The sequence below is a fragment of the Pyrenophora tritici-repentis genome, chromosome 2 (assembly GCF_003171515.1).
Source record: "Pyrenophora tritici-repentis strain M4 chromosome 2, whole genome shotgun sequence".
NCBI classification, from domain to species: Eukaryota; Fungi; Ascomycota; class Dothideomycetes; order Pleosporales; family Pleosporaceae; genus Pyrenophora; species Pyrenophora tritici-repentis.
In genome coordinates, this window is record NC_089391.1 from 2,835,549 (window position 1) to 2,861,759 (window position 26,211).

At 53.4% G+C, this 26,211-nt stretch overlaps 7 protein-coding genes across 7 annotated transcripts; 3 read left to right on the forward strand and 4 right to left on the reverse strand.

Moving 5' to 3' along the window:
* Positions 1-1,438: 1,438 nt before the first annotated feature.
* Positions 1,439-2,531, reverse strand: PtrM4_065310 (Glyco-hydro-61 multi-domain protein; the record flags this gene model as incomplete). Its single annotated transcript, XM_001933239.1, has 3 exons — positions 1,439-1,494; positions 1,549-2,380; positions 2,451-2,531. 3 exons carry the CDS (start codon positions 2,529-2,531, stop codon positions 1,439-1,441), a joined length of 969 nt encoding a protein of 322 aa, XP_001933274.1.
* Positions 2,532-5,272: 2,741 nt separating this feature from the next.
* On the reverse strand, positions 5,273-6,931 carry PtrM4_065320 (SrmB, Superfamily II DNA and RNA helicase; the record flags this gene model as incomplete). Its single annotated transcript, XM_001933240.2, has 2 exons — positions 5,273-6,662; positions 6,714-6,931. The coding sequence occupies 2 exons, from the start codon at positions 6,929-6,931 to the stop codon at positions 5,273-5,275; spliced, it is 1,608 nt and encodes a 535-aa protein (XP_001933275.2).
* A 968-nt stretch (positions 6,932-7,899) lies between these two features.
* PtrM4_065330 (PpiB, Peptidyl-prolyl cis-trans isomerase (rotamase)) lies at positions 7,900-9,063 on the reverse strand (the record flags this gene model as incomplete). Its single annotated transcript, XM_066105690.1, has 5 exons — positions 7,900-8,198; positions 8,293-8,610; positions 8,668-8,750; positions 8,803-8,897; positions 8,953-9,063. 5 exons carry the CDS (start codon positions 9,061-9,063, stop codon positions 7,900-7,902), a joined length of 906 nt encoding a protein of 301 aa, XP_065964317.1.
* Positions 9,064-9,472: 409 nt separating this feature from the next.
* Positions 9,473-9,811, forward strand: PtrM4_065340 (mitochondrial 37S ribosomal protein uS13m; the record flags this gene model as incomplete). Its single annotated transcript, XM_001933242.2, has 2 exons — positions 9,473-9,688; positions 9,749-9,811. The coding sequence occupies 2 exons, from the start codon at positions 9,473-9,475 to the stop codon at positions 9,809-9,811; spliced, it is 279 nt and encodes a 92-aa protein (XP_001933277.2).
* Positions 9,812-12,332: 2,521 nt separating this feature from the next.
* On the forward strand, positions 12,333-17,086 carry PtrM4_065350 (Rho GAP domain containing protein; the record flags this gene model as incomplete). The annotated part of the gene is made up of 3 exons (XM_066105691.1): positions 12,333-16,212; positions 16,266-16,643; positions 16,827-17,086. The coding sequence occupies 3 exons, from the start codon at positions 12,333-12,335 to the stop codon at positions 17,084-17,086; spliced, it is 4,518 nt and encodes a 1,505-aa protein (XP_065964318.1).
* Positions 17,087-17,766: 680 nt separating this feature from the next.
* Positions 17,767-20,135, forward strand: PtrM4_065360 (Mating-C multi-domain protein; the record flags this gene model as incomplete). Its single annotated transcript, XM_001933244.1, has 3 exons — positions 17,767-18,952; positions 19,007-19,090; positions 19,135-20,135. The coding sequence occupies 3 exons, from the start codon at positions 17,767-17,769 to the stop codon at positions 20,133-20,135; spliced, it is 2,271 nt and encodes a 756-aa protein (XP_001933279.1).
* Positions 20,136-20,596: 461 nt separating this feature from the next.
* Positions 20,597-24,402, reverse strand: PtrM4_065370 (An-peroxidase multi-domain protein; the record flags this gene model as incomplete). Its single annotated transcript, XM_066105692.1, has 5 exons — positions 20,597-21,717; positions 21,771-22,681; positions 22,746-23,300; positions 23,469-23,889; positions 23,943-24,402. 5 exons carry the CDS (start codon positions 24,400-24,402, stop codon positions 20,597-20,599), a joined length of 3,468 nt encoding a protein of 1,155 aa, XP_065964319.1.
* Positions 24,403-26,211: the final 1,809 nt, after the last annotated feature.

The window sequence follows — 26,211 nt, forward strand, 5'->3', positions numbered from 1 at the left end:
ACATCATTAATCCTAGATCCCTCTCTACCTGCAACCTATCTCCTACCCAAAAAAATCCATCTAACAAAAATAAAATGCCCTTGCTGCCTGCTTCGTCTCTTCCGCGTCAACCTTCTGTTGCATTATGCTATTTCCCTCTGCCGCCACTTTCGGTGCTACAACGCATGTTCAGCATGTTTTTCCCTCACTACTAGAATAACGTGAACTTACTTTTCTGGGGCAACATCTTCGAGAAGAAACTCTTGGATGTTGAGCTTTTGGATGCTAGGGAGCACGCATCGGATGTGTTGTAGGGAGGAGGCGCGGTGGTTGAATAGCGTGGTGGCGAGTTTGTAGAGGTAGTGGTGGAGGTTTTGGTGTTATCAGGAGAAGACGACATTATTGCGTGAGGGCTTTTGTGTGTTGATAGGTTGGCGAAAGGAGAGATGTTGATATAACACTCTGGTTCTTAGATACAGTAGCCGTGATGAGAAGATGCGTGAGAATACTGTACACCTCCCCTTCACAACCATCCATCTTATATACCCATCCCTGACCTCCCAAAAGACTTCCATGTCACCGCCCTCCCATGCTCCCATGCTCCCATGCCCCCATGCTGCCATGCTGCCAAAAAGGTTTACCGGAGTTCAACACTATGACTATGACTCTGACACTTCGGCTGACAATCCTCGCGCTTACAACCCCTCCGCTCATCGGAATACCTAGTTCCCCATCAACATCGCCGAACGGTGACCCAATTTGATCATCACAGGCCTAATGACATGTCATATGTGACTAACCCACCTCCCTGTTCTTCTTGATCTTCAGGCAGCAGCGACAGCAAGCGAACGTCAGGCGTCCAATGCCGCAAGTCGCTCGGATTGGATGTTGACATGAGTCCAGAACGCTAAATTAGAATCGCGGCTCTGCCGGTTATAAGCATTCCTGGTGTTTTGGGGGGAAAGCTTGCTTAGTCGGTGTACCGATAGGGCGTGTGAGTTCTGTTAGTGTGTGAGTGTGGGCTGACATGCGATAGAGCTTTCGGAATTGGTTTTTATGCCGTAGCGCAGTGGGGAGGGGTTGTGGACAGGGATATGTACCTGTGCTTATTCCGAGGGGGGAGGGTTTTAAGGTTGAGGGGTCTCGAACACCGATAACAAGTGCACCCGAGGACATGAGATAGTCGACGTACCAATGCATAAAGGTCACTGTATGCGCCAGACACTACTTGCCAACACTGTCAGGTATTCTATGTCACCCAGGTGAGTGTGTGCGACTGCGGGATTAGGGTTAATATGCCGGCATGAATTTATTAAGGAATTTAAACTATGGGATTTTGTAAATTTCAGAAACGAAAAGCTTTGCATAAAAGACATGCTGTTTGTATCGATGATAGAGTTGAAGTATGTACATTGGAGGTATCGGACTGCGACTTGTGTAGAGCAATCTACATGACCGATCAGACACACTGCGAGTAGTAACTGCCCGAAGCCTTGCATGTAGAGCCAGAAGCACCTATATGCAGTTAGTAAAAGTCTGTTGTTGAGCTTTCGCCTCCACACAACTCACAAGCAGTACATCCAGCCCACCCACTTCCACCACATTGACCGAACTTCGCAACTGTACATCCGCCAGAGCCACCTCCATTCGTGGGCACAGCCGCAGCAGATGAAGCAACTGCTGATGTCTTCATCGTGGTTGCAGTAGGCGTAGCCACCGGCGCTCCACCGGTAGCAGTGACAGCAGATCCTGCTTGACCAGCAATGGCCTCGGTACCACCTGCAATGACTGCCGGGCCTGGCGCGGCGTAGGAGGCAAGGTTCTGGTAAATGTTGATCTGAATACCTGGGTCAGCAGCCTTGTACGCTCCAGGGAAGGAGACGCCAGCAGGTGACGACGATCCGCCTCCAGTAACTGTGATCTGGTAGCATGTCATGTAGAACTGCGCACCACCCAGGCCGCTCGCAGCATGGAGCGCAATAGCCTCAGCCCTCAAGAGGTAGTCTCCCGAAGCCAAGTTGGCAGGGATCTTCACATCCATTTTTCCGCAGTTCTTGTTCAAATCCTTGGTTCCCCAGTAATCGTCTGAACCACCGCCACCACCCGTGTTCTTCGCCCATGTATCCTGGAATATCTTGAAGAAAGGTGCAGAGCCCTCGGCTGTGGATGCGTCGGCGACTTTGGACATGTAAACGAGGACAGGGCCGTAGTGGGCGCCGCCGATGGCTTCGTTGGAGCAGGAGCGGTCGCCGTTTTGTTGGTGCATCTCGATAGTCACGGTGCCACCGGCGGGGACGCTGCATTTTGAGGCAGCGGGGCCCTGGTTGGCATTGCAACGAATGTCGTTACTTGTTACTGACTGAACGGGGCTGTTGCTGTTTGGGAGTCTAGCGCAGGTAGACTGGTATAGCGATGTTAGCAATGGGAGAAGAGAGATTCGGAGAGCTACATATCTGATCTTTTCCATTGACCCATAGGTCCTGAAAGGTTGCGTGCGCGACTACTTGTGTAGCAAGGGCAATGAGGCCGACCAAGATGAAGGTGTTCTTCATGATAAAGCTTTGATTGGAGTTGATAGATCGAGAAGCTCCTCGAGGTTCATATAGCAAGGTGTTACTGTGCCTACGACTCTTTATATCTTTCCTGGATTAGGCCCTCATGGTCCACGCAATATACAGTTTGCTCGCTTGCAGACTACATCCGGCCTTTTGTGTAGTCTGGTATCACTATAACCCGAAGATGACGCCTCTTGAGCAAGGTATCGTCGCATGACTTCCCGTTATATTAAAGAAAAGCTTGTCGTCACCGCGTGCCGGGTTCACTCTTGCCTGTGTAATGTCCTGTGGGGTGTGTGGAGATTAACTAACCTAAAAAGCCTTGCCTGCAGTTGGCGGCGACCTCAATATCAAGCTCTGTGATGTTTTTCTCGACCGCTCTGCTTCCTTGCGGGGCTGCTTGTGTATATTTCGTGTGCCATATATGTGCCACCGGATAATGCTTCCGTGTACTGGGCTGATGACTGGTACTAAGACCAAGATAAGCGTACCTTACCACAAGTCTTTTGGGATATCCTGGGCAGTAACTTTGAGATGGTAAGTTGGGAGTAGTCGAAATCTCAACACTGAAGAATGATGGCAGTCGATGAGCCCAGCTTGCAGTTTCAAACCTCCATCGTCGACCGAGTGCTGTGACATGGCGTTTCTCAGGCCGCAAACTTGGGCCATCGGGCTACTCGACCAGGTCTCAGGAATAGCAGCTATCGAAAGCAATATGTTTAGATGAAGTGGAGAAGCGACACGTGCCGAGCTGGCAAGCGAACCCGGACTGGTAACCTCGGCGAAAAAGCTTGTTTCCTCGTACCACATTACATTGCAGTTCACATGTCAGAGAATATCAAGAGAAAGATGTCGATACTAGTCGTTGCAGTGGAGTTTGTGCAGATGCACTGTTCAGAGCTTGGTATGTTGTAATCGCCCCGAGTTGTCGCCCCTCTCGTAGGGATAGACTAGCGGGGCGCTAGTCACCGGCACTCGTCATTTCATCCTCTGCCATCTTCAAATACATAGTTACAATACAAGAGAGATGGGGCTATTGGTCGAAGAGCAAAGTATGGAGAAAGAGCATCCCGACTGCCCTCAAGGTGCTTTCGTGTCTTGCATCATGGCGAAACATAAGACTACTTCTTCACGTCGAAATCACGTTCACCATGAGATACTAGGTTGCAATGCCATACAGCATGTATTGTACAGACTGCGCATGTCGGCAGTCTATACTAGTCTATGTAACTAATCATCTGCTCGAAATTGTGCTTTTATGAGATTCCTTCCACCCAAGTCATGGGTCAGGTCCGCATGTTCGCATGCGCGTAGATGCAAACCAACACTAACAGTCCAGTCCCACCGCCGAGCTGGCAGGAACAGACAGCCACCATAATGGTTACCACAGAGAACCGGGGTATCTTCCTTCGTAAAAAGGTTTGGGTCGTGGCTAAACCTTCATGAACGCCATCTATGCAGCAAACTTTTCCGTCGTCCCAAACGCAGCCATGCTGCTACTCTCCGCATGTGGAGAGACCGAGAGACAAAAGGACGACGAGAAAGACAGTGTCTCCGAGGGTATGACCGGGAAAAAAGGAATCGCTTTTGTCATAAGTTAAGGAAATGCTGAGTGAGGTCATCCGCGTGTGGACGACTCGGAAAACGAGAATCTATGGCTCCCCAAGCAGCATGCTTGCAGAAGAGCGAAGGCGTAAAATGTTCGTAATGCATTGCCTCTCCGGGAAAGGCTAGGGTCCTGCCGCTTAAGCTCGAGCTCGACGGATGTACGTCGAAGGGTATCGTATGCGAGAAGAGCTCGAAAATAGGCAGATCCGCAAAAAAACAGTCGCTGTCTATATGCTGATTGGGGTATGAGATTCCAGGATTTCCGCATCGATCCGCGGTAACCGGGAAAGATTCGCAGAAAACATTTGAAAGTGTAGGAAATCGAAAGCAAGCCGTCGGTAGTAGCTGCACGAGGGCCCAGGGTATCGTAAAGAAGGAAATCAGTCCCGGGCTGGCTGTATCGTGAAGCCATGCAGTGTGCATTTACCACCAAGAGTTGCCGCCAGGGCCAGATGGGTTGCCGTAGCCTCCACCAAAGCCGCCGCCGCCTCCACCACCGCTGTAGCCTCCAGGTGCAGGAGGAGCGTAGCCACCACTAGGAGCGCCGCCGTAGCCACCTCCATAGCCGCCTGAAGGAGCTCCACCCCATTGGCCACCGCCACCACCACCGAAGCCTCCACCGCCGCCGCCCATGCGACGAACATCGCGAGTAGCAGCGTTGCCACGGCCACGACCGCCACCGCGTCCACCACGACCACCACCGAAGCCTGAGCCCTCACGAGCGATGGACTCGAGGAACCCAGGAACTTCCTGGTTAGCTTCCTTCAGTAGTTCGAGTAGGTCGCGCACAACACCGCGGTTGCCGCGGTTGAAGAAAGCAGTGGCAATACCAGTGTTTCCTGCACGACCAGTACGTCCAATACGATGGACGTAATCATCGATGTCTGTAGGCAGATCGTAGTTGACGACGTGAGTCACATTCGGTATATCCAAGCCACTTTGTTGATACGTTAGCAAAGGCACTGGTGAAGGTGTAAAAGTTTTGAAAAATAAAAAAAATTGTAGGAGGCAATCCTAAGAGGATGCCTCACCCCCAGCCACACGACGACGAACCCGGGAGGTATACATGTAATCAGGGCCTGCTACAGCACACCCTGTTGATCGAATGTATACACCAGGCATCGTCGTGGTCAAGATGGTGGTGCGATTACACAAGAGGGGGGAGAATACAAGGGAAGGGAGAATACGTACCGAGCAGCAACAGCAGTGGCGACAAGGATCGGGCATCGTCCGGTTCGGAACATCTCCAGAGCCTTCTCACGTTCGCGCTGAGTGCGGTCTCCGTGAATAGAAGTGGCGGGGAATCCTTGGTTGATGAGGAAGTCGGACAGAGAGTCGGCCATGCGCTTAGTTTCAACAAAGATAAGGGAAAGACCAGCACCGTGGGTGTGAAGAATGTCCAGAAGAACTGAGCGCTTGTCAACATCCTCAACGTACTCAATCTTCTGAGTAATGTTCTCGGATGTAGAACCAACACGACCGACTGAAAGGAAGATGTAGTCCTTCAAGAAATCGCGGGCAAGCATCTGAATGTCGCGGGGGAAAGTAGCCGAAAACATGAGAGTCTGGCGACCAGCGGTAGGGGGCATGTCCTCGCCCTCAACAATGCGGCGGATTTGCGGCTCGAAACCCATGTCCAACATGCGGTCAGCCTCGTCGAGAACAAGGTACTTGATGCTAGCGAGAGAGATACGGCCGCGCTCAATCAAGTCGACAAGACGACCGGGGGTAGCAACAAGTAGATCACATCCGCGCTCGATCTGGCGAAGCTGGGAACCGATATCGGCACCACCGTATACGACACAAGGACGTACCCATGAGCGGTAGGCGAACTTGCGGGCCTCGTCGAAGATCTGCGAAACCAACTCACGTGTGGGAGCGAGGACGAGAGAGGTGGGATACGCCTTGCGCTGACGGCCGTAACCGCCTTGTGCCTGCTGAGGAGGGGGAGAAGGACCATTCTGGAAGGCCTGTGCGAGGATGGGGAAAAGGAAACCACCAGTCTTTCCAGAACCAGTCTGGGCACAAGCCATGAGATCGCGTCCACCCATGACGATGGGAATAGAGTACTTTTGTACAGGAGTAGGAACCTTGTATCCAGAAAGCTCGATGTTGCTCAGCAGATGGTCATCGAGGGGCGGGTTCGTGAAACGTGTGACGGGCTCGGGAACACCTTGGCCGGAAGCCTCAACGGGGATATCATCGTACTTTTCAAAGTTGATACCGGTTTGCTGCTTTGAGGGGTCGTTGGGAACACCGAAGAGATCGCGCTCGACACGCTGGTTGGGAGGGCCAGGGACGTGCTTGCCATCCTTCCAGGCGCCATCACCGGATCCACGAGCTCCTCCTGAACCACCGCCACCGGGCTTGCCATAGGCGTTAGGGTCGAAGTTTCCGCGAGGAGCACCGCCCCATCCACCCCCACCTTGAGGGCCGTCGCGGCCGCGGGGAGTGAAGTTTGGTGCGTTGGCCCAGCCGCCACCTTGGCCGCCAGCGCCGTTCATCGGAGGGGGACCGTGACTATCGGCTGTTAGCACCTTGTCATCCATAGTGTTCTGATAATCTACTGACCCTGCTGGTCCCCAGGCACTACCTCCAAGACCGCCACCTCCGTTCATCATTGGGGGAGGGCCATCCATCGGCGCAGGACCAGGGCCGCCGGGGCCTCCCTGAGGACGACCGCGAAGGTGAGGAGGAATGTACGCAGAACGCTCGCCGTTGAAGCCGTTCTGGGGGTTGTGTTGTGAGTCGTTGATGTTCAAACGACCCATGTCAAGTTGTTCAGCCATGATGGAGATGCTGAAGGGGATGCTCGCGTGGTTGCGGAAAGTGTCGTGTGCGAAGTCGCAAATTACTGTCTAAATGACTTCGGCTGGCTCGACGGTGAGCGACAGACGAAAAGTGGCAAGTCTATGTGACGAAACTCGTAACTCGCAGGCGGGTGCCTGAGACTCGTTCTGTCAGGAAAGAAGGGAACGCCTCTGTCCTGGAAAACGAGAATAAAGGAGTGTGAAGACCAAAAGAAAGGACTTCACAGAGAATGTGTTGATAAAGTTGTGCAATACACACAGAGTAAATTTGAGAGTGGGTGATTAGGAGAGAGGGAGCAACCAGGTAAGTAAAAAACAAGCGTCGAAGAGCCTTCGAGCTAGGCCCAAAGTACGCTAGCGCAAGCCAAGCGTTCTTCATGTGGCGAGTGGGGGGAGCGGTGAACGTCAAAACGCTGTCGCACCCTGCATGATGTCTGATTGCATGCTCGGATGCAGTGTGATGTGGTTCTGGTAATCGTGGTGGCGAAGCTGGCTCGTTCCTGAGATGGCCCAGGCCTGGGTTTGCACGGCTCATTAGGAATCACATGCACCCAACAGAAAACTATATTGCTTTTGCCAGCCTTCAAAGTAGAGGCCCCTGGAACAGATGATGTATCGGAATCTCTCATGAAACTCGTGATTACATGATAAGAAGAAGACGTCGTTTACAATCATAGTATACATACGTATCCGTGGAAAGACAGTCCCTTATCACGTACGCTTCCGTACCGATCTCCACGGAGAAGCCGTAGAACCACAGCTCAACACGTGCATAACATACGAGACGCACTGCTAAGGCCCTAGAGCAATGACGAAAACAGACACCAAAACATGCATCATGTATATGCAGCAAGAACATGTGATTATGTTGGAGAACCCCTAGCCTATTATTATTAAAAAGCAATCACGATGAATGTCCAAATGAACGTTTCGCATTGCTTTATAATCTAAGCCATGCTTTTCTCCTTGAGTCCTCCTGAAAAGCTGCCCTGACCACCATTCCTGGACTTCAGAAAGAGCACACAAACACCAACGATAGCGGTGACAAAGAAGAGCTTCTGACCCATGGAAAGGCCATCAATGGAGCTAGTGGAAGATACAGCAGCGGCAGCCAGGCCAGAGATCTTGGACTTGGTGGAAGAAGTCTTGGAAGACTCTGCAATGCTAGCCTGATCACCGCCGACTGTGGTTGTCGTGACATCGAGATTGTCGCCAGGGATGGCAGGCTCAGCAACTCCGTATAAATCTTGAAAAAGGGGAAATATCAGCAGCTCTCCGAGATGAGGGGTTGACACAATAGCAAAGAATGCATACTGATGTCTAGAGTTCCGCGTGAATACCTTCCGCTGGCACTTCGAGCTCTCCGCTCTTGGCAATCTTGACAGTCTTGCTCGGCTTGTCTCCAGCGCCCTTGGGCACGTTCTCAATTTTCTCCACAATGTCGTATCCCTCAAGGACCTCTCCGAAGACGACGTGGCGACCGTCGAGCCAGCTAGTGATGGCAGTGGTGATGAAGAACTGGCTGCCGTTTGTGTCCTTTCCGCTGTTGGCCATGCTAAGGAGACCCTTGCGTGTATGCTTCAACTTGAAGTTTTCATCCGGGAACTTCTCGCCGTAAATAGACTTGCCGCCGGTCCCGTCTCCATTTGTAAAATCCCCTCGAAGGATGTTAGTAATCTGAGTCCCTTCTGGGTGTGCTAAAAGGTTCAACATACCGCCCTGGATCATGAAGTCCTTGATGACACGGTGGAAAGTGGAGTCTTGGTAACCGTAACCTTTCTCGCCGGTAGCTAAAGCACTGTCATTGTGTTAGCTTGTAGTACTCTATCTGGTCGTCCAGGTTGTTGTACCGGAAGTTCTCGGCGGTCTTGGGAACGGTCTTGCTGTACAAGCCGATAACGATACGGCCTAGTTTCTCATCGCCGTGGGTAATGTCAAAGAAGACCTGTATCAGTTAGCACAAATTCTTCAATTGTGTCTCTTAAAGGGGTTATGCGTACCTGTTTGCCAATAAATGGCCCCTTTGCAGCCTCGGCGGACTCAGCAAAGAAGAGGAAAGCGATCGAGAGGATTAGGAGTAGCGAAACAACGGCTTTCTGGAAGGAAGCCATGGTGCCTGCGAGTATCTCGAGGTATCGAGGGAGTGCGCAAGGTTATATAGATCGGGAACCCCTTGCAGCTGTGCAATGGTGGAGGGACCTCGGGAGGGTTGAAACGTGGTGTTTTAGTACTAGGTGCGCGCACTGTCGCAGCTCCCACACCGCCTTCCAATAGGGGCTAGTGCCAAGAGAGAGTTCGAGATGCACCAAATGTCATTGCCGACAAAACACTCCAACGCGGAAAGTCATTGTCGGAAGCGCGCGACACCATGGTATGTCTCCAAACGTGCCAATGTTTCCCCAGCATACTGATGACATTGTCTAGGTGTTCATAAACGGCTTCAGCTTCACTGAAGCAACTCTCGTGAAACGCTCGCTGGAGTCCTTCTTCGGCATCGGTCCCTCCGTGTCGCAGCGCATCATGGCCAAATTCTACATTCACCCGTGGGCCAAGGTCGGCAGTTTGAAAAATTCCACTCTGCTGGATCTGTCAGCGGAATTGACCAATATGAAGATCGAGAACGATCTGCGGCGGCAAGTTCAGGATGACATACGGAGGTTGAGGGACATGGGCACATACCGGGGAAGACGACATGCTATGGGTCTGCCAGTGAGGGGTCAGAAGACTAGGACACAGGTATGTGGAACCTCGGGCATGTGAAGTGCATGTCACTTGAAGTTATGCTAATGACAACAGATCACAACTGCACGACGACTGAACAAGGTCGAACGAGGTGGTACTGGGCGAGTGGCTATGTGAGGTTGAGGCGAGCACACGCCTGTATCATAATGTACAGCATGCATTGGACGGCGTCTACAATACAGGTTTAGGAAACTCATGGCACATCAAATAAACATGACCGTTGAGACTACAGGTGACTGCATCTTAGCTCGTATGATATTTCTTTTCCTTACATCTACATGGTGTATCCATGCAATGAGGTCATTGGTATCAAAATTTGTGTAGACTGCCGGTTACTGGCCATTAGTGGCTTCAACCTGCCTCAGTGTTCGAGTGTGGACGTAGTGTGACGTATGAGGCATGTACCGGTACAATCACTACATAATCATCCTGGCATCTTCAGCCATGGGGGAGATTAATCTTATTATCGAATTCATGGGCCTGATTGGAACAGTGTGTGACGTTCAGTAAGTCATGTTTCGGACCGAGCACTTTCTATATTCAGTTCCTAAATGAGTTTGGGAATATGATAAACAGCTCTTCCCGTTACGCTGGACGCCAAGTGACCTACCTCCACCATGTAGCATCAATGGCGCCCCCAATTCCATAGCTCCGATGAGGCGTTATTGGCAGCTATGCCGCTTGCATATTCCGAAGTCGACTATTTCCACGTTTCCAAGAGGAGAACCATGGGTCAGGGCTTTGTTCAGCGGGAAATCTCGTTCCGCACAAATTGTTCATATTGAGTGCTACGTATGCATTGACACCAAGACAGCGATTTGGAAGCTGTGATGCATGCTATGACGTGTAGTGGTAGTGTTTGTTTTACGAAAGACGGTAATAGGTGCATGTGACGGCAAGAGTCGCAATGCTGTGGCTTGGCCTCTCGGAAGTCAGACATGCGAGATGAATTGGATATATAATTAGATGGGTGAAAAGCTGGGGGTGTGGGGTTGAATTGCGTAGAAACAACAGTGCCGGTCATGCTGGCCGCCTCTCTGGGCCGCGCCTGCCTCAGTTTGACCCTGCATACGTCGGCTAAATCGTGGGTGTTTGGAGGTTCCGGTGAGATGTACTTATAAGTCATGTACGAAGTGAGATCTGAGGAGACGGGACGGGACACGGCGTGTTGGAAAAAAAATCTTCATGTGCTCTTTCTGACACTATATCGCGACAGAGAATACTAGTCGGGCAGCGAAGACAAGCGAGAGACGGACTGACATCTGGATGTTCACAATTGACTACCCCTGATGCAGACGAAAAGAATGCATCCGCGTCTCTCGTGGTGGCAGGTGGCGTCGACGGTTGAGTGCTAGTCCAGAGCTATCGGCGGCTCCCTGCAGGAGACTCGCTTGACCACGGTGGGGTTTCAGAAGCACTGCAGGTCGTAGGTTCCTACCGAAAGTCATACGACAAGCATCTGGGTCCAAGCAGCCTGTGTTTCCAGTACTGTAGGTGTGCGGAGGGTATTCAGCCGCGGTGTCATGGCGGATAGAGGAGGCGGCACGAGGACTAGATTGTGTCTCGTCTTGTTGCTGCGGCGGGGAGATGGTCAGGCACACACGGGACGAATCACAGCAGATCGCCGGCGATTCGACGCGCATGCGGGGGTCCCTTTTCATTTCCGCACGCGAAAAGCTTCTCTCTCGCACACGTTGGAACCCAGTCCGTGCGGGGGAGGTGAAGGATAATCTTGGAAGTCTTGCAGCCTGCGGTCTATACCAGTATATCTGCAATCTGCAATCGGCAAACACGTTCGAGTCAGCCAGATTCCGCACCACCACCAGCAGCATAATGTCGCCGTCTGCTGGGAGTGCCGCCTATCGCCAATCAATGTGGGCCCACAGTTGAGTTTGCTGACCAGCATCCAACACACACACACACACACACACACACACACACACACACGCACACACACAACGCACACACAGCTGCTGACCACGCGGACATTCGTCGGTGGGCATGAGACGGCCAGTGGGTGGTACAGCTCATCTGCATTGGAAGCGTCAGCGTGATGGCCTGTCTGCATTACAGGCGTGGGCGGCCAGTGGTGAGGAAGTCGTCGCTGCTGATGGGCAGCAAGCCACAGACATGCTCCAATCAGGCGGCGCAGGCCCATCTCTTGCGTGCACGCTGACAAGCCGTCGACCAGGATGGTCACGGCTCTAGGCATATCCAAAACGTGAGGGGACGCAGCACTGAGGGCCCTCGCTATGCTGGCCGAGGCGATCATGGAGACAAAGCGCCTTCGCTTCTGCAGGAACCGTGCTAGCTCGGTAATCAGAGGCGTCGTCGAGGGCCCGTCTCTCCAGGGCGCCTATGGCGCCGAATGAGGGCTCGGCGCTGGTGGTGCTGCTACCAGACCAGACGACAAGTCTCTTCAGTCGCCGCCCTCTTTCCCCGGCTGCCACTTCTAACGAGCATTTGTCTCATGCTGCGCTGGACGCCCAGGTGCTGACGAGACTGCTGAGCGCGGCAGCATCCATTTACCACACACTCAAACCGTCACCGAAACACGGCTAATCCCCACTAATCCTCTGCATCTGTTATACGTACCGTCGGGCAATCCTGGTCGCCCGGCTAAGCTGGTTTGAGAAGCATGAGGACCGATACAGACATGCTTCAGGAAAGGTCGACGGCACAAGACCTCCCTCACCACCACCCGTCGATCTCTCTCTCATTGTCCTCGCCGTCACTTGCGAGCACCATTCGCACCTTTCGCGAGGACGAGACGCGCTCCAACAACGTGCCGGCCACTGCGGACGAGCAACTCCACTTTCGAGGCCGTCGCAAACAGGCCCCGAGCCCTCTATCTTCGCCTCTCAACGGCGGATCCCCATTTCGCCCACGGCCCTATCACGACAGTCCACGCTTCGACGAACCGCGCAGCCCACGCGAGAAGCTCGACGCCCTACTTGCAGAAGAGGACCACCACACCACGCCCGATCCCATTCGCCAGGCCAAACCAGCGCATCCGCCAACACCTCCCAGCTTGCCCTCGTCTACCTTCTCCACCACTAGTTTCTCCACTACCGGCTTCCGCACGCCCACGAGGCCGTCTGCGTATGCCCAGCTACGCCAGGTCTCGTCTCCCGCTCTCTCGTCCGCTGGCTTTTCTTTTTCCTCGTCTGCTGGATTCTCCCCGCCAGCCTCGCCCTTCATCATGCCTCCACCGTCGCGTCCTAACCGGCCTGAGACGAGGCCGACGGTGCCTGTCCGCAACCCTTCGATAGACTCGGCAGCATCCTCGCTCTCGTCCACGGCTGCTCCTGGCGGCCATGCGCCCCGCCCGTCCCAGGATACGAGCACCGCAAATCCACCAGATATGGCCGCCTTGATAGCCACGGCCGGCTCGCCAGAGGCTGCCATGCTCGTTCTATGGAAGGAAAAGCAAAACACATCCAGCCACAATGCCCAGCTTTGGCGGCTGGTCGAAAAGCAACGGTCCATGGTCATTGGTCTGCAGAAAGACCTGGAGCGCGCATTGAAGGACAAGGACCGCTATCGCAGGAAATTCAAAGAGTACGCCGAGCAGGCACCACCAGGTCCTGGCGCATTACAAAAGTCCGACACCTTTGATTCTGTCATGGAACGTGAGAACAGCGCGTCACCAGCCCCTAGTGAGCCCATTGACGATTCAGCCAAGCTTGGCGACTCGAGGACTGTAGAGCACAAGACATCGCCATCTCCCCTGACCCAAGAACACCCCGCCCCTCATATCATACCAGACTCCCATCTAGCGACATCGCCCTCTCAATCCACCGCATCCAACAACACTTCCGCCCTCAACTCACCTACAGACAACTCCGCCCAGCCCCAAAACACTGGCATTGCAGGCCTTGGTCTAGAGGCAACACTACTACAACCTCCCACTGTTGCTGAACCGCCTGAACGCGCCCCGAACCCAACGACGCCCCCCGCAACTGCCGCTGACGCGACACCAGTTCCAGGTGAATCCCAGCTCCAACCTCCCCAGATCTCCCTCATCCATGCCACCCCAATCGTTGGCAGCGATGGCTTCGACTCGCCCTCACCAAAGCCTGTGCACCCTATGCGAAAAGCCCCGCCAGCTCCCCTCAACCTCTCCAAGCCGATGACGACTAGCGCACACCTTCACCAGGCTGTGCACGGTGACGACGCCGAGTCGGATTACGACGACACACTAGAAGTGGATGAGATACCGCAAGTGGAGCGTGGAAGGAGGAAAACGCGTGAAGAGGACGATAGGGTGCGCGAGGCTTTGTATTCGCAAGACCAGGAGGCACGGAGCAAGTCGAAGAAGAAGAATGAAAACCACAGCAAACAGGCTACCCCTGCTGAAACTCGTGGCAACGATCAACATCAGGCAGTGCCACCACCCCTTTCGTCTCGTCAGCTCGAAGCATATCAACCTACCGGCCTTCCACTTTCTCCTCGTCACCCGCCTGCAAGCTCTCTGAATGCTCTGCTCAGCCCTGCAAACTCTGACAGTTCCATGATGGCCAACCGAAGCGTTGCATCGCCCCTCTTGAGCCCCGGACTTCCGTCTAGTCCCCGACCCACAGACAGACCACTTGGATCACCGCTGCCGAGAAACCCCAAGCCGTCGTCGTTGGCGTCACCACCCCTGTCGCCCAGCGTCATGAATCATCCAGCAACGCGGACACTCCAGCAGATGGTACCCATTCCGCCGAACACACCACAGTCATACCAGTCACCACCAACAAGTCAGGGCCAAAAGACTGCGCAGTCAAACAAGGAATCAGCTACAGCCCTTTTGACAGTACCTGGTGCACACCCTAGTCCCGACTCACCATCGAGTAGCCCTACATTGAATGATATCCCAGACGCAGAGCATGTTTATCGAGGTCTTGTTTCAGATCAGTACCCGGGACTCTTGCTTCCGCCAAATGCACTGCCTTCCATCCAAGTCAAGGTTTTCTCGTCTCGTCTCCGACCATCGCGTTTGAGCTTCTTAGCCCCGAAACCTCAGGACGAGGACCCTGTCTTCATCCTCGCAATCTATGCCCGCTCAGACAACAAGCAGCTGTGGCGCGTAGAGAAGACGATTGCTACATTGCCTACTCTGGACTCTCAACTGAGATCTAATTGTGATTTCCAAGGCCGACTCCCTGACCGTGCTCTTTTCGGAGGACATGCCCCTGCAAAGATCGATGCTCGAAGAGTTGCCCTCAACCAGTACATGGACACTGTCTTGGAGACACCCATGAACGAAAAGACGGCCATGATTGTTTGCGAATATCTGTCTACTGACGTAATTGGCGCGCAAGCTGGTGACAGGTTAGCCCCAGAGCCCACAGGACCGGCATTGACAATTCCAAACCCGAAAACAACTCGAAAGGAAGGCTACCTCACCAAACGCGGCAAGAACTTTGGAGGCTGGAAGGCCCGCTTCTTTGTGCTGGACGGCAGTGAATTCAAGTACTTTGAAGGGGAGGGCGGTGCACATCTGGGCACGATCAAGCTGCAGAATGCACAAATCGGTAAACAATCACAACAACAGTCTTCAAACTCATCGCCCCAGCGAAAAGACGATTCAGAGGACAATCAGTATCGACATGCTTTCTTGATCCTAGAGCCGAAGCGCAAAGACTCCTCAAGCTTAGTTCGCCATGTTCTATGTGCCGAAAACGACGAAGAGCGAGACGCTTGGGTCGAAGCTCTTCTGCACCATGTTGAGATACTAGAAGAAAGCTCCCCACAAGAAGTTCGTGCTCCCAGTGCGCCACGCGTTCAAAAACAACAGGCCAGCCAAGATTCGACGCGGTCCCAGCGTAGGGAAAGCCCGGATTTAGCAGAGCAAAGCCGCACACAGGGCATCAGCTATGATGACACTGTTGCAGCCCAAGCTCCAGTCCACGGCCCCAACCATCGCGATACACTGAGGGAGAAGCCTTCGCGAGGGTCACCAAAAGACAATGGCTTCTTGCAAGATATGTCCGGACATTATCCCTCCATTTCTGGTCCTAGCAATGGAACCCCTATCAAGGACGCTGAAAGCTGGGGTGCTAAATTGCCGTCAGGCCCCACGGCGGTCAAGGACAAAAAGCGAAGCATATTCGGATTTAGAGGTCGCGGCTCAAACGATCTCGTGCCTGTTCAAGTGCAAGCGCCACTGAAGCCCCCTGTCGAGCAACGCATGCCTGCTAATCGCAGCATTTTCGGCATTCCGCTCATGGAAGCCGTGGAATATACCCAGCCTGACGCTCGTGTTGCGTTGCCAGCCGTCGTGTACAGGTGCTTGGAGTATCTCCGAGCGAAGAAGGCGAGAAGCGAAGAGGGCATCTTTAGGCTCAGTGGATCCAACATTGTTATCAAAGGATTGCGCGACCGGTTCAACAACGAAGGTGACATCAAGCTCTTGGAAGGAGAGTACTACGACGTCCATGCCGTGGCTTCGCTGCTCAAACTGTACTTGCGAGAATTACCCGCCTCTGTCCTAACTCGAGAACTGCATCTTGACTTTCTCAAGGTTCTCGGTGAGTCCCTATTCGGAACTAGCTTCAATGGTTCATGTACTGACGTATTGCAGATATGGATGAGCGCAGCAAGAAGATTCAGAGCTTCAATGTCCTTGTGCACAGGCTTCCTAAGAACAACTTTGAGTTACTACGTCACCTGTCGTCGTTTCTCATCGAGATTGTTGACAACTCCGAGGTGAACAAGATGACGGTGCGAAATGTCGGCATCGTGTTTGCGCCGACGCTCAACATTCCAGCACCGCTGATCTCGTTCTTCTTGACCGATTTCACGGACATCTTTGGCATGGCACTCGACGAGGCCAGCTCACCCATCCACGAGATCCGGAATGACTCGTATGTGTCTGACGACGTGGCAATTCGATCCCCTCGTCGACAAATGTTCTCGGAAGTCCCGACGCCTTCATACAACGAGACGACATTCAACCAGCGTATGGAACGACCACCCCCTTCGTTTCAAGGTGGACGCAGTGCTCCAAATTACCCACCCCCTCAACCCCCACAACAACAACAACAACAACAGCAGCAGCAGCAGCAGCAGCAGCAACGGTATCACCAGAGTCAACAAAGTGGTTATGAATCCGGTTTTGTGTCCACGCGGCCGACGTATGAAGCGCCACCTTACGAGCAGCCATACCGTCAAGGAGAGGGCTATGGTAGCCTAAATGGTGCAGTACAGAGTAGCAGTAGCCGAGAGCAACGGCAGCGGAAACGCGAGAGTGGCATGCTACTCATGAACATGGGCATGGGTGGACACCGCAAAGGGTCGAGCAGTTCGGGCACCAGCAACTATCGTGGAGAGGCACGGATGGATGGGCGAATGAACGCTCGACACAACCCTTTAATGGTACGGGAAGAGACGGCATTTGACTGAGCAAGACTCTGGTCTTTTAGACACAGGATTGTGTCGCAATCTACAGACACGTTGTCTAATTTTTGATTCTTAATTCAGGGCCACGGACTGGATGTGTGGTTGTTTGGATGGACCATGTACAGAAGAGCGGACGATATTTGGCGTTCTGGATACCCGCCTGCTCGCTGCAGGCAACTGTATATGGTTTCGGCTTGAGCATTGCAGCGGCGTCGTTTATGTTTTTGTTTTCTTTTGCCGAGATATCCTGATTATTTATTTTTATAGTGGGTTTTGGTTTGCTTCGTAGCGCGGCGCAAGTCGGATTCCAGCGGTCCAGGGCACGTTCTGGATGCAGTGCTGGGATTTTGGATTTGTACAAGTTTCAATAAAACTCGAGTTAAATTCCAGAGTGTGCAAGTTGGAGTGAATTGGCAATGTTTGCACATGTGCAGTTTGACGGTAGCCATGTTCTAGAACACGGGGGTGCTTTGGCGCTAGCACGGCGAGGGTTGTCCAAGGCTGCTGGGGGTTCGTATCGGCGAAGTGACTTTTGGCCGTGGAATGGGGACGCCAGAATATCGTGAATTGTGATACGCATCCTTGCTTCTTTGAAACCTTGTAGACGCCCCAGGGCCAATCCGAACCGGGCGCGCAACCAGCACAGGCTTAGTGCGAGCAGTGTCAAGTGTCGCGCCTTCGTCATGGCAAACCCTCGCCCTCTACCTTCTCCTCGCGCCGACGAGCCCGACTCCCGCAACAGCCTGCGACACATTCTGGCTGCTGAGCCGCCGCACACCATGGACGACGCGAAGCCCGACCCCTCGCACGCCAACACGCCTGTGCCCGACGAGAGTGAAGCTGGCCTGGATGCGCCCGACACGCAGCGCCCGGCCAACGACAGCGACGCTGCAAGGCCCTACTATACTGCCACGACGACGACGACGCGCCGCAACGCAAATGGTAGCGTCTCATCCGTCTACAGCGGCAATAAGATTAAGCACCTCAAAAAGGACGACGGTATCCCGCTGTGGCGCAAGGATATTCAGTTCGACTTCCTCAAGCTTGTCTTTGAGGATGACCGCCGCGTCTTCACCAAGCAGTCGGACAGCACAGGGGGCCATACGTTTGCCGACATCTACCTCGATGCCATGGCCAAGAGCAGCAAGTGCAGCAAGATCCTCAAGGACAAGCTGCTCACCGAGCGCCCGGCCGCCATCAACATGGCCATGGTGTGTCTGCTGGTCAACGTCGGCCGTATGAACACGACGCTCAACTTCTTCCCCGAGATGCGCGCTCAGCTACGGACCTATCACTCGATCCCCTCGCTCCAAGCCCACCAAGACCCCAATGCCTATAAGCAGCTGCAGGATGCGCCGCGCCTCAAGTCTATCCTCAAAGGTGCCACCGAGGATTCGGAGCAGCCCAGCACCATTGAGGAGATCCAGGCCGCTGCCATCCCGCGCACAAACCCCGTAAACCTCATCTTCGTCCTCTCCCAGTACGCGCCCAAGATCTCCGAGCTGCACTTCTTCCCGCCCCGCGACTTCTTCGACCTCGTCATGCGCTCCAACCTGAGCAGTAAGAGCAGGGCTACAGCCTTCCTCTGGCTCATGTGGTGGTACCTCGAAAGCGATTTCTCCAAGGAGGCCGCTGAGAAGAACCCATTTGGACCAGGCCAGTTTGGGCCGTCAGACGACCCGACAACCTCAGAGTTTCCGATGAAGTGCCCGCCCTTTGAGATCTTGACTCCAGAGCAGGAGGCGCTGGAAAACGTCGACTCAGTTGACGAGAAGGCATTTGGCGAGATCAAGCGCAAGGAGAGGACGGCCATATTGGCAAGTGATATGGCGCCTGTCGTGACAGGTCCTAAGCGGACCAACAAGAAGGGTATGCAACATGTTCGTTCCGTCACATAGACTACCTGATCTTACCCTACCACAGGCTTCAACCAGAACCCAGTTTTCTCTATAGCCGCCGACGACGGTGCTTCAACGCCGGGGCGAGACAGGCAGTCGCCATCGCATGGTAAATCTTAATGGCATATGAATGAACAAGTCTAACAACGATAGGCTCTGCACGAGGGCGTGGAAAGCTTGCCAAATCCATCATCGAACGAGATTACCCTTCAGATACCGATCGCACTCGATCGGCGTCTCCTCCGAACAGCGTATACAATACAGCTAAAAAGGTCGCGACACCCAATATGCGTATCAATACCCTACTTAACGAGGACGGTCCCGCATCGTCCCCTGCACCCAAGGGCCCTGGCCGTGGAAACTGGTCACGCAATCGTGCGTCAGGCATAGGTGCTAGTGGTGGCCCAGCAGCCCGCAGCTTCAAGACCAAACTCGACGCCCCGACCTCCCAAGACGGCCAATCCCCCTCGACGTCAGCACCCACCTTCAACGGCCCGCACGGCTTCTACCTCCCCCTAAACGGCTCCGACCCCTCGCACAAGCGCACCCGCCCACTTACACAACACCAACTAGCCGTCGAGCAATACCGCCGCCGCCGCGTTGACGTAATCCTCGACCGAGGCATCCGCCTCGAATATGCCTCAGCCGCCAAGCGGCGCCGAAAAAACAACAACTTCATGCGCTCCTGGATCCGCTGCAAAGGCATGGGCGACGGCTACGACACTGACGAAGAATCCTACGCCCAATTCGCACAACTCCCCGACATGGAGATCGGAACTAGAACTCCCCCTCCCATGCCCTCGGGTCTCGTTCCCCTAGACTTTGGCGGCGAAACAAACGACCACGGCGAGGAATCTTACTACCGCGCTAAGATGCTGGCGAGAGCCCTACGTCGTCTGGATCGCTGGGAGGGTGGCAAGTCGGCGCCGAGGGGTAGGCCAAAGGGCGAGAGAAGTAGTAACCCTGCGGGCGCCGCGGATGTCAGACCGGTCATGGATAGCGGTGATGAGGATGAAGATGAGGATCTCATGGATGTAGATGAGCTTGAACGGAGGGAGGCAGAGGATGCAAGCGAAGACGAGAGTGATGATGAGGGTGGCGCGAATGGCGATTGGGATCCGCATACGCTTCCTCCTTTGCCGAGGATGGCGTAGGCATGAACATCAGAATTGCTTTTGTGGTGTTCTCTTTCTTTTCTCTATCGGTATGTTTGTTTGCAAAAGGAGGCAAACTGCGTTGCGTGTATTTTTATAAAGTGGGTATGGATTTGTTTGAGGTTAGCAAGAGGTACATGGCGCTTCAAGGAAGACTATCATATCTTTGCGTACTTCTCTTCTTTCCTCTTCTTCAAGGAGAGTAGGGAATCGAGGAGATTTTGTAGTATCAATATTCAACATGCTAGAATTTCAGATCGTCTTGCTTGTGGTAAATGAATGTTGAAGGAGAAGTGGATGAGAGCATGAAGTATGAGTACCGCTTGCTTCGATCAGTTTGGAATAAATATGGTATCGTTATTAACGGCAGCTAGGATAGTGAAAGTGACATAACAACGACAATAACTCCCGAAATCAAACTGCGATCCATCCATCCACCCGCCAACTCACTCACTTCCCCTTTACGGCGCAATCGTATACGCATTCCCATACTCATTCTTCCCCCCAGCATTAGCATGTCCATTACTCGGGAAATTGGCATGTCCTCCATTGAGAAGACCATTCGTGTGCCCGTTGGTCAGCCCACCCAACGCACCCCCACTGGAATGTCTCTTTGTGCCGCTCGGTCCCGCAACCGCCCGTCCATTCGTAAGACTTGTCATCATACTTGCACTACTCGCCCTCTTACCTGCCGCCCCTCCATTCATGGCACGCAATACGGGTGTTGGAGCAACTTCCTCAGCATCATAGTGTAGACGCAGCGAAGTGGGGATGGGACTTTCTTTGGAGCTAGCATCGAGGTAGTGCCGCATAGTGATACCCGCGAGTTTATGTTCTGTGACGGTAAAGCGGCCCTGTTTACCGGGTGCACGGCGGACGTTTGGTAGCTTGAAGACTTCGCGGAGAGTAGAGGCTAGACTGGGTCCGACGAGGCGGGCGCCAAAGCAGAAGTGGAGACCGTGGCCTAGCAATGTGTAGGATGTGAATGGGCGGTGGGGATCTAGGATTTCTGGGTTGGGGAAGGCGATGGGGTCCATGGCGGCTTTGGATGTGGCGATGAGGATGGTGTGGCCGGCTTTGATGGACACGAGACCTCGCACGCCGTCTTGGACGGTGATGTCGCGGGTGGCTATACGGGGGAGGCCTGGCACCACGCCTACGTGACGCATGCCTTCGTAGACGAAACCTTGGAGTTCGCGGTCTGAGGCCTCGGGTGCCATGTGTGCGAGCTCCACAATGCGGTCTTTGTATTGTGCGTACTCGGGCCGCAGGAATAGGTCGATCAGGAGGCTGGCTTGTTGCGTTAAGTTGCCGGCAACAGGGGCGCCCATGCCGATACAGTCGCCGACGAGGTCGCCAATGGGCAGTTTGGAGTCTGCAAGAGCGTGGTAGATGCGGTCTGCGTGTTTGCCAACTTCAAAAGCAGAACCCTTTGCCATCCAGTCTACTAGGCCTTCGAGACGACCGGTTTGCGTTTTGATATGGGTTTCGAAGATGGAACGGAGGGGTGCTGCTGCAGTCATGGCGCCAGCGCGTAGCTTCCATTCGTTGTGCGGCATGATGTTGAAGGATTGGTACATGACTATTGATGTTGTTAGTTGAAGAATACAGGAGGGGGTAGATAGGTCAACTTACAAAGAACCAGATAGGCGAGGAAGGCTTCATGGACTGATAGCAAGCCTCTAGGTTGCTCTTGCGTCTTCAGAGGAAGGGCAAAGCGGTCTGCAAGCCAGAGGATGGGCGTGATATTTGTCACGTCACGGACAATGTCGATACTCATCCTACCCTTTGCACCCTTGAGCGAATTCTTCTTGATCAGATTACGAACATTCGTTGTGAAGAAGTCGTTGATATTCTTCTCAAATCCTTCTTCGAAGAAGACCTTGTGCAGAATTTTGGACCGCTCGTCATGCTTTTGTTGCTCGTCCCACCCAATCATGAAGTCGTGTCCTGCCGTGCAATTGCGGATAGCGGCTTGGTACATTACGACGAAGGCCTTGCGGTCGTTGAAGATCGCCTTGCAGCCCTCTTGCGTCTGTACGCTGATGATTTCGTAGTCGCTAGGGGGACGCTTGATGTCGTACTTGTCGAGGACGCCGTTGCCTTTGATGATGCCCTGAGCTGCCTTGGGCGTATAGAAGGGCAGGAGCGCATAGGTGGATGTGCCAGTGAACCCACCCGGAAGACCTTGGAAGAGCAGCTTTGGTAGAACACCACCGTAAGCCCCTGGTGTTGTCTCCGAAAGGAGAGCCGCACCCCACTGCGTCAGGGTGTTGCTGTTGAAGTCGTAACTCAGGAATCGATCACCACGAACCAATGCGACAGCATCATCCAAGATACCTCTACCAGTTGTTTGTCCAGGGCAGACTCCGCTTCCCGGTCCGGCTGGCTTGGTGCATTCGGCCATCAAACCGGGATACAGTTCCATGTTGTTCATGTGGCCGTACAACAGCTCAGCTGCTCGCGCCGTCTCCTTATCGGAGCACCAGTCTTCAAACGTGTCGTACGGCTTCAAATTCAAGTACACCCGGAACTCATTAAGCGTACTTTTAAATATAGTTAGCGAAACTCTTGAGACCAGCCCTAGGTAGTGTTTCTAGAATATCTTACCACACGTTGAACATCTCACGCGCCTGCAATTGGCCCATGATATCAACAACCTTTAGACTAGCCGGAGTACCGCGAGCACCAAATGCGTGTGCAGGCTCTTCAATGCAATCTTTGATCAGCTCAGCTAGCTGCTCGTCATCGAACTTGCCATCAGGACCTCGCTCAAGACCTCCGAATGTCCACTGGCAAGGCTCTTTCTTCATAAGGTCATGGCCGTATACTTTCATGACTTGGTGAAACATCTCAATGGTTACATCATCGATGTGTTCCAAATCAGGGTAGACGGAACGAATGATGTCTTCCATCCACTGATCGTCTGCTGCGCTAAGCGCAGCGTGCCAGTGATAAAGGACAGCGAATTCAACGGAAACGTGACTGCCAGTTCCGCGTTCCACGCGCGTGCCTCCCTGCTTGATCTCTTTGCCGAGATCGAGGGACCACTCTGAGTTGGCGCGCGGCGTGTTGAGAATAGCCGCAACATAGTCGCGAAGTACGACTGATGCGAAGAACCCAACATTAATGTTGCGTGTAATTTGGAAGATGTCTTCGTCTTGCCTATAAATTAGAGTTAGAACTCATCTGCATACGGGCACCTGGGTGACATAAAATACTTGACAGTGTGGGTAAGCACCTAATAGGCGCGTCTGGCGCACACCGTGACCTTTGTACACTAGTATATCAAGTATCTTAAGTCACCAGGATGCGATTCACAATGAGACTTACCATTTCTTGCCTTCGTCGTCCAATGTGTCCCAGGGCTTGTACTTGCCGTCTTCGTTCACCGAAAACAATGACTCTGCGACATGGTTGTGGTTCCTGGAGAACATCAAGAGTACTGCCACTACACCAGGTGGCATCATCATGATGCGCTCCGAAGCAATTGAGTCTGGGTAGATCAAGCCGTTGTTATAGGTTCGCACACGCTTCTGTTCCTTCTCGGTGTTGCCATACAAAGTGCTGAGGTCAACATAACTGGAAGTCTCGTTGATCCAAGGGTCCGTCCTGGACGTCTGGAAACACTCGTGGATCACAATGGTTGCGAAAGAGAAAAACAGGCGGTTGAGGCCTGAGGGATGTGGGCGAAAAGGACCACTGCGCTTCAGAAGCGCCTCGTATACGTCCTCAACATCAGGTAGGTTGGGGCCTGCGGTTTGTTGTCAATACCAATCACAAATATGCCATATTAGAATGGCTTACCTTTTGGTTTCATTGGTGGTACGTTTCGCGCGTACGGAGATCCTGCTTTGCCCATCTCAGGGTTGTGGGGGTTGTTCCCAGAGCCGTCATGCTTCCGGTATCGCGCTGAAGGTCCGGCATGTGTCGGCGTTGGATGTGGCAGGTCATTCCAAAGCATTGCAATGAAGCCATCTGCAACCTTCGCGCCAAGACCACTGTTTGGTGGCAGGCCTTGGAGCATCTGAACTCCCTGCTCGAGGAGGAGGTCTTTGTCATCCAGAGGCTCACCAGAAGCAAGCGTCGTGATGGCATCGAGTGCAAATTTGGCATTCTTGACTCCTAAGCCTGTGAGATCGCTAACAACGCTAGTTTTCTGGTTGCTCTTTGAGACGCCACTGGCAGCTTCTGCTGTCCTGCCATCGCTCGCCAATGTAGGCTTCCTCCTGATCTTCCCAATTAGTGTTGATAATTGACCGGGCATGATGAATCTGGTTGTGTGAACATGTGATGATAGGAAGAAGGAATAGAAAACAAGTTCAAGTAGTTGGCGAACTTGCTCAGGGAATTTTGATGCAACTTAACGAAAGAGCATTGAACACTGAAGGGCGTCATGCTGTCCCTGGTAGAGCTACATCCTGGCAGCGAGCTAGTCGTCTCCCGACGATCACTAGCAGGAGCAAGGCTGTGATCAGCATGTGCAGGCCGCGAATGATACTTAGTGATTGCACATGGATCATGCCCGCTTGGGTGCGGTATGAAGTCGTTTTCGTCGTTTTCGGACTTGGTATTATCATGGCGTTGCTAGTCACGACCTGGCTGACGCTTATTGGATTTAGTTGTCACTTTGCAGGGCAGCACGAAATGGCTACGGCGCTACCGTCGCTAAGATTTGACAGACAGTGCTGAACAGCGCCAAGTCTATTCTGATCTGCGAGCAGCGTGGTCAATCGTTCGGATAGGCACATGACCCAGCGAGGTCATATCTGTGCATACGTAGGCGATGACCCTGGCCCGCTTTTAATGCTTAATACTTATGTTTCGCAATGCCATGGGGTAGGCGCAAAAGAAACGTGTGACGGGCACACAAGTACAGTGGCCATTGCTGAGGTTCACCATTATGGGGCTGCCTGAGACTTGTTGTGGTGTGACCTGCCGAGGCAAGCCGCTATGGATGGATACTAGGAGTGGGCATCAAGGACGTCCCAGCTGGAAAGACGTCAACGGTACCCGGTGTTGAACTACTGAACTACGAGACGATCGTCATCCCGATCCAGCTATGCTCGGGTGGTAGATTGTCGCTCGCATGTGGAGCTTAGCCCTTGCGGTAGTGAAATTAACCAGAATTGTTTTCGGGCGAGTAGTTGCGCCTCGCGGTGCTAGTGAGATGCTGTGGAAAGGCGTTCAGCTCATGTTGGCGGTGAAGAGAAGACAAGTTTCAGGTCCTGTGCAGGAGCATTTTCTACAGAGGTGCTAGCCTCGGCGTGGGCGACCTGCTGCGGCCTGTCCCGGAGACGTCCGCTATATTGTCCGGGCCGGTATGGGATGCAGGCGTTCGTGCGCTCGTGGATGGCACGGAGAGGAGTGCGATAGACGAGACGACGGACATCAAGGCGGCCCGCACGGGCCTGTTCCCCACAGATGATGCTCGCTGATAGGTTAGCGCCTGCCCACGTCTCAAAGGAGAAGCGATGTGCTTTTCCTCTGTGGACTTCGGCGAGCACATCGACACCACTACCTCACTTGTATCGATCGACGCGTGGCTGCATATAGCTTCGAGAGGTAGCCAATTCGACATGGTCCATTGGTGGATTCCGTTGTTTGACAACCTCTCGGCGCTTTCCGTATGGATCCCAACTAACTCGCGTGCTCTCATTACACCATGCTGTCCACTGGGAGGCTGGCCCGGATGAGACATTGGTTCGATATTCTTGTGCCCTGCGCAACACGTCTTTTCCCCAGCCATGTCCCACAAGACAGCAGAGCGGTCTGCCGTGTATCGCTGATGTGCCTCGTGTCAGTCAACGCTTGTGCACTGCCGCTACCCTCATCGTTGCAGTATGTGGGGGCCTGAGTTGCACAGTGTAGCTAGCTCGTCTCGTGAGGGATCAATCAGAATCGTGCAGCAAACGGCATGTGAAAACAATGACTAACCTCTGACTAGCTACGGGAGGAGTCCGAGTCCGCCATATGCAATCTCAGCCTTTCTCGATAGGCGAAGGGAATCCCGTGTCGCATTAGCCATCATGATCTACATTCCCATGTGTTTTGATCCCAAGCGCAAGCTTAGAGG